The 12,183-nt window shown below is 56.5% G+C and overlaps 1 protein-coding gene across 2 annotated transcripts in view; it reads right to left on the reverse strand.

Annotated features, from left to right (window-relative positions):
* Nucleotides 1-10,433, reverse strand: part of LOC133360542 (cysteine and histidine-rich domain-containing protein 1-like) — a 15,181-nt gene extending 4,748 nt beyond the window's left edge. For both annotated transcript variants that reach the window (XM_061579331.1, XM_061579330.1), the window contains exons 1-7: nucleotides 9,548-10,433; nucleotides 7,846-7,895; nucleotides 6,670-6,726; nucleotides 6,121-6,293; nucleotides 4,196-4,299; nucleotides 2,891-2,949; nucleotides 97-167 (exon numbers count right to left, since the gene is read on the reverse strand). In XM_061579331.1, coding sequence (XP_061435315.1) covers nucleotides 97-167; nucleotides 2,891-2,949; nucleotides 4,196-4,299; nucleotides 6,121-6,293; nucleotides 6,670-6,726; nucleotides 7,846-7,895; nucleotides 9,548-9,611 — 578 coding nt within the window. In that variant the 5' untranslated portion in view covers nucleotides 9,612-10,433. The remainder of the gene's footprint in view (nucleotides 1-96; nucleotides 168-2,890; nucleotides 2,950-4,195; nucleotides 4,300-6,120; nucleotides 6,294-6,669; nucleotides 6,727-7,845; nucleotides 7,896-9,547) is intronic.
* Between the last annotated feature and the right edge of the window lie 1,750 nt (nucleotides 10,434-12,183).

Here is a 12,183-nt window from a genome sequence, read left to right on the forward strand (position 1 = left end):
GTGTAGTGTGTGTGTGTGTGTATGTGTGTGTAGTGTGTGTGTGTGTAGTGTGTGTGTGTATGTGTGTGTGTACGTGTGACTGTGTGTGTGTCTCACCCCTCGTGGAAGACGGGGCCGCCCGGGTGGTGGACGCACTCCTCCCTGTCGCTCTCCGGGCCCTGGTACGACTACACAAAGACAAAGGTCCCCGTATAGCCTCAACAGACTGTCGGGGCAAGTGCTGTTAGTAGCGAGTAGCAGCCCCAATGATCACACAAAGACAAAGACCGCCCGTGTAGCCTCAACAGACTGTTGGGGCAAGTGCTGTTAGCAAGCAGCACCTACAAAGACAAAGATCCCCCGGGTAGCCTCAACAGACTGTTGGGGCAAGTGCTGTTAGCAAGCAGCACCTACAAAGACAAAGATCCCCCGGGTAGCCTCAACAGACTGTTGGGGCAAGTGCTGTTAGTGAGTAGCACCTACAAAGACAAAGATCCCCCGGGTAGCCTCAACAGACTGTCGGGGCAAGTGCTGTTAGTAGTGAGTAGCACCTACAAAGACAAAGATCCCCCGGGTAGCCTCAACAGACTGTCGGGGCAAGTGCTGTTAGTAGCGAGTAAAGGTGGAGTGACTCATGCAGCCAGCTATGGCTGCAGGGTTTTGGTGGTAGTACATGTTGTTAATGTCATTTATTGTGAAAATTCCGTCACAGTTCCTATGATCTGCACTGTTTCATCGCTTTCATAGCTTTATTTTGGTGATTTTGAAAAGTGTATTGGCTTAGCCATGTTTGTGTTGTTGTAGTACAGAGTTAGACTGATGGCCTTAATCTAAGTTGTCTTGTGGTTGTTGTTGTTTGACTTTTATGGCTTTATTTTGGTGATTTCAAAAAGTGTATTGGTTTAGCCATGTTTGTGTTGTTGTAGTACAGAGTTAGACTGATGGCCTTAATCTAAGTTGTCTTGTGGTTGTTGTTGTTGTTGTTTGACTTTTATGGCTTTGTTTTGGTGATTTCTAAAAGTGTATTGGTTTAGCAATGTTTGTGTTGTTGTAGTACAGAGTTAGACTGATGGCCTTAATCTAAGTTGTCTTGTGGTTGTTGTTGTTGTTTGACTTGCATCCCACTGGGATGTTTGTACACAGCGTTGGTGTGTAACGGTGATTTTTTCTGCAATATTTTCCTGTCTTTTCTTGGATTTCTGTTTGCACTCAGTCACATATTCACTTTAAGATGTTTTTTGTTAATTTTTTTGTTTTTTGTTTGTTGCGGTTGCACCCGATTCAAGAGCCAAATGGCTCACAGGGCTCTCTACCTAATACTTGAAACTTGAACATGAGTAGCAGCAAGGACAAACAGATTCAAACAGAGCTTTTATCCTACAGCGATCACCACACTCAATAATGCTAATTAATTATTAAGTAATAGTGTTTACAATTGATTGTGAAATAGAGATGTGCAATGACAAAATGTAACCTTATGTGGGTATACTTGGGCTGTTTTTTTATTTAGTATAAATTGATTATCTTTCATTTAATTTTATTTTTATTTTCTTGTTTTATTTAATTTAAATTTATGAATGATGCCCTGACTGGTGAGCATTTTAAATTTCGTTGTACTGGTGACAATGACAATAAACGATCTATCTATCTACGAAGGCTGCCGGCACTGTGGCACACGAGGGGGTGGGTGGCTACCAGCACCACGCCCGGCTACCTTCATACTCCCAATGCAGATGGTGAGCATCTAGGCCCGAGATTTGAAGCTTTCGTGACTGCAAGGATTCATATTCTTAGGTTTTTTTCGGTAAAGTCACGTAGCTAAAAAATTTAAATGAATAAAAGTAAAATAAAAAATAAAATAAAAATCACGACGTTTCGGAGGCAAACTGAAACAGCGTGCTTCAGCCGCACCGAACCTCACAAAAATAATATCCAGGGCCTACCTTGGCTCTTCCCACCCTCAACCAGTATATATACAAGGACTGTTTTCTTGGTATTTCTCTCACTTGATGCAGCCGTCGTGCTGTGACGGTTCCACCTGAAGACGGAAGCTTGTGTTGCCTCCGAAACGTCGTGATTTTTATTTTATTTTTATTTTACTTTTTTAAATAAAATTTTTTACCTACGTGACTTTACCGAAAAAACCTAAGAACATCTAGACCCTCCCCGCTATGATGTTCCAAAGTTAGACACGGACAGCAGTTGAACTCGGGATGCCGGGTTCAAAGCAGACGTCTGTGTGTATTTGTACGTGTCTTTGTCTACGTGTCTATCTGTGTGTCTGTGTGTGTGTCTGTGTGTATGTATCTGTGTGTCTGCGTGTTTATCTGTGTGTCTGTGTGTCTATCTGTGTGTCTGTGTGTGTATCCGTGTGTGTGTGTCTGTGTGTATGTATCTGTGTGTCTGTGTGTGTATATCTGTGTATCTGTGTGTCTGTGTGTTTATCTATCTGTGTGTCTGTGTGTTTATCTGTGTCTGTGTGTTTATCTGTGTCTGTGTGTCTATCTGTGTGTCTGTGTCTGTGTGTATGTATCTGTGTGTCTATATCTGTGTGTCTGTATGTCTGTATTTCTATGTATCTGTGTATGGGAAGCGGTAGTGTAGCGGTTAGCGCGCTGCACTACGGACCTGGCCACCCGAGTTCGATTCCCGCTCATGGCAAACACCAGTGACGATTATCTGAACCGGTCCTGGGCCTCCCCTAGGTCGACTCAGCCTCAAATGAGTGCCTGGTGCGGTGTGTAAACATCGCCACTGGGGAGACAAAGGCGGTCGGGCGTGGTGCTGGCCACCCACCCCCTCGTGTACCGTTCCGGCCTTCATAGGTGCTCGCTAACAGCACTTGCCCCTACAGTCTGTTAAGGCTATACGGGGATCTTTGTATGTGTGTCTGTGTGTGTGTCTATGTTACCTTTGAGCAGCCGCTGTTTTTGCACAGCGTGCCAAGCTGCACCATGCCATCCTGAACCTCTGCAGAAGCAAAAACACAACACCACAACCACTCACCACCACCACCACAACCGCTCACCACAACCGCTCACCACCACCACAACCACTCACCACAACCACCACTCACCACCACCACAACCACTCACCACAACCACCACTCACCACCACCACAACCACTCACCACAACCACCACTCACCACCACCACAACCACTCACCACAACCACCACTCACCACCACCACAACCGCTCACCACCACCACAATCGCTCACCACCTGGTTGATGGTGAGCAGTTGGCTGGGTCATGTAGCCCGCATGCCCAGCCACCGCATGCCCAAGCGGTGTCTGTTTGGCCGCATAGAGGGGGCTAAACGGGCGCGGCACGGGCTAGAGAAGAAATGGAGTGATGTGGTACAGGAGGACGTGGAGCTGAGTGGACTTGCCGATGACTGGTACCAGCGGTGTCAAGATCGGCCTCTGTGGAGGAGGCTCGTGAAGGACGCTACTGGGCAATTGGAGGCAGTCGCCCTCCAACAACAACGGAGGGCGGAGGAGCGACGCTCACAACAACGAGCGGAGCGCCGGGTGGCTAAAGCACAGCAAGTTGGCACAGTAGGGGGCACAGGTGGTGCATCAGCCAGTCATCTCGGTCATCTCGGTCAGTCGACCAGTGGCACCTGGGTCTGCCCCGTGACCTCCTGCCAGCGGGCGTTCGACACTTCACGTGGCCTCAAGGTGCACTTGGCCTGGCACAAGCATCGTGGTGACGTCACCGCCACTTAGTGGCGAATGGCGGTTGTTGTTGTTGTTGTATATGTGTGTGTATGTATATGTGTATGCGTGTGTACGTGTGTGTGTACTGTGTGTGTGTACTGTGTGTGTGTACGTGTGTACGTGTGTACGTGTGTACGTGTGTACGTGTGTGTATGTGTGTACGTGTGTGTATGTGTGTACGTGTGTGTGCGTGTACGTGTGTGTACGTGTGTGTGTGTACGTGTGTGTATGTGTGTACGTGTGTGTGTGTACGTGTGTGTGCGTGTATGTGTGTACGTGTGTGTGTGTACGTGTGTGTACGTGTGTGTGTGTACGTGTGTTTGTGTACGTGTGTGTGTGTACGTGTGTGTGCGTGTGTGTGTGTACGTGTGTGTGTGTACGTGTGTGTGTGTACGTGCGTGTACGTGTGTGTGTGTACGTGTGTGTACGTGTGTGTACGTGTGTGTGTGTACGTGTGTGTGTGTACGTGTGTGTACGTGTGTGTGCGCGTCATACCCTCCACCTTCTGCGTCTCCTTGGCCCCGATCGTCACCTTCTCCAGCGCCCGTCTCAGCGACGTCGCCACCGTCATCGGCAGCTCCACCATCGGCTCGTCCGGGCTGCGAGCCCACGCACACAGACAAAGGTCCCCCACGTAGCCTTCGACTACTTTCCCGTGCCCCCTCTCTCCCCCCCCCCCCTCTCTCTCTCTCCCCCTCCTCTCTCTCCCCCTCTCTCTCCCCCCCTCTCTCTCCCCCCCCTCTCTCTCCCCCTCCCCCCCTCTCTCCCCCCCCTCTCTCTTCCCCCCCCCCCTCTCTCTCCCCCTCCCCCCCTCTCTCCCCCCCTCTCTCTCCTCCCCCCCCTCTCTCTTCCCCCCCCCCTCTCTCTCCCCCCTCCCCCCCTCTCTCCCCCCCTCTCTCCCCCCCCCTCTCTCCTCCCCCCCTCTCTCTCTCTCCCCCCCCTCTCTCCCCCCCCCCTCTCTCTCTCTCCCCTCCTCTCTCCTCCCCCCCCTCTCTCTCCCCCTCCCCCCCTCTCTCCTCCCCCCCCTCTCTCCCCCCCCTCTCTCTCCCCCCCCTCTCTCTCCCCCCCCTCTCTCTCCCCCTCCCCCCCTCTCTCCTCCCCCCCTCTCTCCCCCCCCCCTCTCTCTCCCCCCCCCTCTCTCCCCCCCCCCTCTCTCCCCTCCCCCTCCCCCCCTCTCTCCCCCCCCCTCTCTCTCCCCCCCCCCCTCTCTCTCCCCCTCCCCCCTCTCTCCCCCCCTCTCCTCCCCCCCCCCTCTCTCCTCCCCCCCCCTCTCTCCTCCCCCCCCCTCTCTCCTCCCCCCCCCCTCTCTCCTCCCCCCCCCTCTCTCCTCCCCCCCCCTCTCTCCTCCCCCCCCCTCTCTCCTCCCCCCCCCTCTCTCCTCCCCCCCCCTCTCTCCTCCCCCCCCCTCTCTCCTCCCCCCCCCTCTCTCCCCCCCCTCTCTCCCCCCCCTCTCTCCCCCCCCTCTCTCCCCCCCCTCTCTCCCCCCCCTCTCTCCCCCCCCTCTCTCCCCCCCCTCTCTCCCCCCCCCCTCTCTCCTCCCCCCCTCTCTCTCTCTCCCCCCCCTCTCTCCCCCCCCCCTCTCTCTCCCCCTCCCCCCCTCTCTCCTCCCCCCCCTCTCTCCCCCCCCCTCTCTCTCCTCCCCCCCCCTCTCTCTCCCCCCTCCCCCCTCTCTCCCCCTCCCCCCCTCTCTCCTCCCCCCCTCTCTCCCCCCCCCCTCTCTCCCCCCCCTCTCTCCCCCCCCCCTCCTCTCTCCCCCTCCCCCCCTCTCTCCCCCCCCTCTCTCTTCCCCCTCCCCCTCTCTCTCCCCCTCCCCCCTCTCTCTCCCCCCCCTCTCTCCTCCCCCCCCCTCTCTCCTCCCCCCCCCTCTCTCCTCCCCCCCCCTCTCTCCTCCCCCCCCCTCTCTCCTCCCCCCCCCTCTCTCCCTCCCCCCCCCTCTCTCCTCCCCCCCCCTCTCTCCTCCCCCCCCTCTCTCCTCCCCCCCCCTCTCTCCTCCCCCCCCCTCTCTCCTCCCCCCCCCTCTCTCCTCCCCCCCCCCTCTCTCCTCCCCCCCCCTCTCTCCTCCCCCCCCCTCTCTCCCCCCCCTCTCTCCCCCCCCTCTCTCCCCCCCCTCTCTCCCCCCTCTCCCCCCCCCCCCTCTCTCCCCCCCCTCTCCCCTCTCCCCCCTCTCCCCCCCCCCCTCTCTCCTCCCCCCCTCTCTCCCCCCCCTCTCTCCCCCCCCTCTCTCCCCCCCCCTCTCTCCTCCCCCCCCTCTCTCCCCCCCCTCTCTCCCCCCCCTCTCTCCCCCCCCTCTCTCCTCCCCCCCCTCTCTCCCCCCCCTCTCTCTCCCCCTTCTCTCTCTCTCCCCCTTCTCTCTCTCCCCTCTCCCCCCCCTCTCCCCCCCTCTCTCCCCCCTCTCCCCCCCCCCTCTCCCCCCCACTCACCTGGGCCTCTCCACTCTCTCGATGGGTTTGGGAGGGGCCGTGTGGATGGTGGTGGGCCCGGCGTCTCCCCGCTCCGTGCCAGCTTCCCCGGCCTCCCGCTCCTTGTCGCTGCGAACTTCGGGTCTCACGGCTTCGGGCGGCTTCACGTCGCTGTGACGCCCGCTGGTGCAGCCCTGGGCACAACGGAAAGCGGCGACGCGGACTAAGATGATGAGAGAGAGACACGCAGACTCCAAATATACAGCAGCAGGCATCGTCAGGGTCGGGATCGAACCCACGACCTCCTGCGTACCAGGCGAGGTAGTCAACATCTCCTAGCCACCGTGATGATGATGAGAGACACAGACCTCCTGCGTACCAGGCGAGGTAGTCAACATCTCCTAGTCACCGTGATGATGATGAGAGAGAGACACAGACCTCCTGCGCACCAGGCGAGGTAGTCAACATCTCCTAGCCACTGTGATGATGATGATGAGAGAGAGACACAGACCTCCTGCGCACCAGGCGAGGTAGTCAACATCTCACGCCGGCTGTGGTAGTGCTGCTCACCGGGATGCCGAGGAAGTCGGAGAAGTCGGTGGTTCTCCGCTTGCAGCAAGACCAGCCCTGTGCAGAGAGCGCAGACGGCATCGGTGCCACACACCACGACCACTACCATCAACAACATCACCACCACCACTACCATCAATATCACCACCACCACAAAAACCATCAACATCACTACCACAACTACCATCAACACCACTACTACCATCAACAACACCGCCACCACAACTACCATCAACATCACCACCACCACTACCATCAACAACACCACCACCACCACTGCCACCACCACCACCAACACCGCACCTTGCACTGCCAAAGCTCTTCACCGTCTGCCAGACTTAGCAGCTGCTACTGCTGCAGCACCAGCTGCTACTGCTGCAGCACCAGCTGCTGCATGGTTGAGCTACGTGAAAAATCCCCAGGAACTGCCCATCCTGACACACAGACTCGCACAGAGACCACAGACTCACATAGAGACCCAGAGACTCACGCAGAGACACAGAGAGAGCCACAGACTCACGCAGAGACCCACAGAGTCACACAGAGATCACAGACTCACACAGAGACCCACAGACTCACACAGAGACCCACAGACTCACACAGAGACCCACAGACTCACACAGAGACCCACAGACTCACACAGAGACCCACAGACTCACACAGAGACCCACAGACTCACACAGAGACACACAGACTCACACAGAGAGCCACAGACTCACACAGAGACCCACAGACTCACACAGAGACCCACAGACTCACACAGAGACCCACAGACTCACACAGAGACACACAGACTCACACAGAGACCCACAGACTCACACAGAGACCCACAGACTCACACAGAGACCCACAGACTCACACAGAGACACACAGACTCACACAGAGACCCACAGACTCACACAGAGACCCACAGACTCACACAGAGACCCACAGACTCACACAGAGACCCACAGACTCACACAGAGACCCACAGACTCACACAGAGACCCACAGACTCACACAGAGACCCACAGACTCACACAGAGACCCACAGACTCACACAGAGACCCACAGACTCACACAGAGACACACAGACGCACACACGATGATGATGATATTGACAATGATGACGATGATGACGATGACGACGACGATGATGACGACGATGATGACGATGACGCCGCCACCGCCGCTCACCTTGAGAGCGTCGTGGAACACCGGGACCCCCGGGTGGTGGACGCAGCAACCTGTGGGGGGGGGGCAGAGAGGAGGGAGAGGGGGGAGAGGGGAGAGGAGAGGGAGGGGGGAGAGGGGGGAGAGGGGAGGAGGGGGGGGAGAGGGGGGGGAGGGGGGAGAGGGGGGGGGAGAGGAAGGGGGAGGGGGGTGCAGGAGGGACACAGAGACGGTGAGCGCCGTGGACTCACGCCGCTCTACCGGGGCCGGTGCCAGGGAGATGTTGACTACCTCGCCTGGTGTGCAGGAGGTCGTGGGTTCAATCTCGACCCTGACGAGTGGGTGAGTGAGTGGGTGGGTGAGTGGGTCAGTGGGTGGGTGGATGGTCAAGTGAGTGGGTGGGTGAGTGGGTGGGTGGGTGAGTGGGTGGGTGAGTGGGTCAGTGGGTGGGTGAGTGGGTCAGTGGGTGGGTGGATGGTCAAGTGAGTGGGTGGGTGAGTGGGTGGGTGGGTGAGTGAGTGGGTGGGTGAGTGGGCGAGTGAGTGGGTGGGTGAGTGGGCGAGGTGAGTGGGTGGGTGAGTGGGTGGGTGAGTGGGTGAGTGGGTGGGTGAGGGTGGGGTGGGTGAGTGGGTGGGTGAGTGGGTGGGTGAGTGGGTGAGTGAGTGGGTGGGTGAGTGGGTGGGTGAGTGGGTGAGTGAGTGGGTGAGTGAGTGGGTGGGTGAGTGGGTGAGTGAGTGGGTGGGTGAGTGGGTGAGTGAGTGGGTGGGTGAGTGGGTGAGTGAGTGGGTGGGTGAGTGGGTGAGTGAGTGGGTGGGTGAGTGGGTGGGTGAGTGGGTGAGTGAGTGGGTGAGTGAGTGGGTGGGTGAGTGGGTGAGTGAGTGGGTGAGTGAGTGAGTGGGTGAGTGGGTGAGTGGGTGGGTGAGTGGGTGAGTGAGTGAGTGGGTGGGTGAGTGGGTGAGTGAGTGGGTGGGTGAGTGGGTGAGTTGGTGGGTGAGTGGGTGGGTGAGTGGGTGGGTGGGTGAGTGGGTGGGTGGGTGGGTGAGTGGGTGAGTGAGTGAGTGGGTGGGTGGGTGAGTGGGTGATTGATTGGGTGGGTGAGTGGGTGGTCGAGTGGGTGGGTGAGTGGCTGAATGGGTGGATGGTCAAGTGAGTGGGTGGGTGAGTGGGTGGATGGTCGAGTGATTGAATGGGTAGGTGCGTGATTGAGTGGGTGGGTGAGTGGGTGGATGAGTGGGTGAGTGGGTGGATGAGTGGGTGAGTGAGTGGGTGGGTGGGTGAGTGGGTGGGTGATTGATTGGGTGAGTGGGTGGGTGAGTGGGTGAGTGGGTGGTTGAGTGAGTGGGTGAGTGAGTGGGTGAGTGAGTGGGTGAGTGAGTGGGTGGGTGGGTGGATGAGTGGGTGAGTGGGTGGGTGAGTGAGTGGGTGAGTGGGTGGGTGAGTGAGTGGGTGAGTGAGTGGGTGAGTGGGTGGGTGGATGAGTGGGTGAGTGGGTGGGTGGATGAGTGGGTGAGTGGGTGGGTGAGTGAGTGGGTGAGTGAGTGGGTGAGTGAGTGAGTGAGTGGGTGAGTGGGTGAGTGAGTGGGTGAGTGAGTGGGTGAGTGAGTGGGTGAGTGGGTGGGTGGATGAGTGGGTGAGTGGGTGGGTGAGTGGGTGAGTGGGTGGATGGTCATGCGTGTCAGCAAGGCTCCCTTCTGCAGCTCAGTGAGCCCTGCCTGGCCCCACTCACCATCGTCGTTTGAGTCCGCGTCAAAGCGTTGCCCGCAGCCGCGATTGTAGCACAGCAGAGACATTGCGACCCAGACTCACCCTCTACTCACCCAGACTCAGACTCACCCTCTACTCACCCAGACTCACCCTCTACTCACCAAGACTCAGACTCACCCTGACCCAGACTCACCCTCTACTCACCAAGACTCACCCTGACTCACCCTGACCCAGACTCACCCTCTACTCACCCTCTACTCACCCTGACCCAGACTCACCCTCTACTCACCAAGACTCAGACTCACCCTGACCCAGACTCACCCTCTACTCACCAAGACTCACCCTGACCCAGACTCACCCTGACCCAGACTCACCCTCTACTCACCCTGACTCAGACTCTCCTAGACCCAGACTCACCCTGACCCAGACTCACCCTCTACTCACCCTGACCCAGACTCACCCTGACCCAGACTCACCCTCTACTCACCCTGACCCAGACTCACCCTGACCCAGACTCACCCTGACCCAGACTCACCCTGTCCACCCTCTACTCACACAGACGCCTACTCACCCACCCCACTGACCCAGACTCACCCTCTACTCACCCTCACCCTGTCCACCCTCTACTCACACAGACGCCTACTCACCCACCCCACTGACCCAGACTCACCCTCTACTCACCCTCACCCTGTCCACCCTCTACTCACACAGAAGACGCCTACTCACCCACCCCACTGACCCAGCCTAGACCCAGACTGACGTACTCCCAGATAAGGAGGATCTAGAGGAGGTGGATCTAGAGGAGGAAGAGGTGGAGGAGGTGGTGGAGGAGGTGGTGGAGGAGGTGGAGGAGGTGGTGGAGGAGGAGGTGGTGGAGGAGGTTTTGACGACAACGTTCCCAGTCAAGGGGGAGGAGGCCCCGCAACCTGAATGAGCGGCCGGCGAGCCGCGCGCGAGCGGCTAGATGCGAGGCGCGTGTCGCGATGGCGGACAAAGCTGCTCACTTAACACGACGAGTGGAGAGGGGAAGGGTGGGGCGCCGTTAGGAGCACCCCGGAACATGCATAGGAGGCCCAAGCCTCGAGCGGCTAGACGCAACGGTTGAGCATCACAAGCCTGTTCACTCGTTGTACAGAGTGGCCCAGAAGTCAGGACACATAGGCGGGGCGTTGTTATACTGGGTAGGAACCTCCTGGTTAGACCAGCCCACACGGGATTATTGTGTCCGTCCGTCGTGCAGGGAGGGAGAGTGGGGAGGGAGGGGCTGGGTGGGAGGGGCTGGGTGGGGAGGGAGGGTGGGGAGGGGAGGGTGGGGAGGGGCTGGGTGGGGAGGGTGGGGTGGGTGGGGCTGGGTGGGGAGGGTGGGGCTGGGCTGGGTAGGGAGGGTGGGGAGGGGCTGGGTGGGGAGGATGGGACTGGGTGGGTAGGGGCTGGGTGGGGAGGGTGGGGAGGGTGGGGCTGGGTGGGGAGGGGCTGGGTGGGAAGGGTGGGGCTGGGTAGGGTGAGGAGGGGCTGGGTGGGAAGGGGGAGGGTGGGGAGGGGCTGGGTGGAGAGGGGCTGGGTGGGGAGGGTGGGGAGGGGCTGGGTGGGGAGGGTGGGGCTGGGTGGGGGGTGGGGCTAGGTGGGGAGGGGTTGGTCACCCCGTGGTGCCCTTATAAAACTCAACGTTTAACCTACTCACGCCGGCTTGTGCCCACCCTCACAGTCGGGCATATTTGCGGAATACACCACGCCACCGTTGACCCTGCAGGCCATTGACACTATACACTACACTATTATACACTACACTATTATGCACTACACTATACACTACATAACACTATAGTGAGGGAAAAAAGCATTTTATCCCCTGCTGATTTTGTACGTATTTCCCTCATTAAAATGCAAATCTATTTATACAATTTTTGACATGCGTTTTTCTGGATTTTTGTTGTTGTTATTCTGTCTCTCACTGTTCAAATAAACCTACCATTAAAATTATAGACTGATCATTTCTTTGTCAGTGGGCAAACGTACAAAAATCAGCAGGGGATCCAATACTATATTGGTATAATAGTGTAGTGTATAGTGTAGTGTATAGTAGTGTATAGTAGTGTAGTGTAGTGTATAATAGTGTAGTGTATAGTAGTGTAGTGTATAGTAGTGTAGTGTATAATAGTGTAGTGTATAGTGTAGTGTATAGTAGTGTAGTGTATAGTAGTGTAGTGTATAGTAGTGTTGTGTATAGTAGTGTAGTGTATAGTAGTGTAGTGTATAGTAGTGTAGTGTATAATAGTGTAGTGTATAATAGTGTAGTGTATAATAGTGTAGTGTATAGTGTAGTGGATAGTAGTGTATAGTAGTGTAGTGTATAGTAGTGTTGTGTATAGTAGTGTAGTGTATAGTAGTGTAGTGTATAGTAGTGTAGTGTATAATAGTGTAGTGTATAGTAGTGTAGTGTATAATAGTGTAGTGTATAATAGTGTAGTGTATAATAGTGTAGTGTATAATAGTGTAGTGTATAGTGTAGTGGATAGTAGTGTAGTGTATAGTAGTGTAGTGTATAGTAGTGTTGTGTATAGTAGTGTAGTGTATAGTAGTGTAGTGTATAGTAGTGTAGTGTATAATAGTGTAGTGTATAATAGTGTAGTGTATAATAGTGTAGTGTATAATGTAGTG

This window comes from Lethenteron reissneri, chromosome 69 (assembly GCF_015708825.2).
Source record: "Lethenteron reissneri isolate LAM-NWPU_2019-01 chromosome 69, ASM1570882v1, whole genome shotgun sequence".
Taxonomy (NCBI): domain Eukaryota; kingdom Metazoa; phylum Chordata; class Hyperoartia; order Petromyzontiformes; family Petromyzontidae; genus Lethenteron; species Lethenteron reissneri.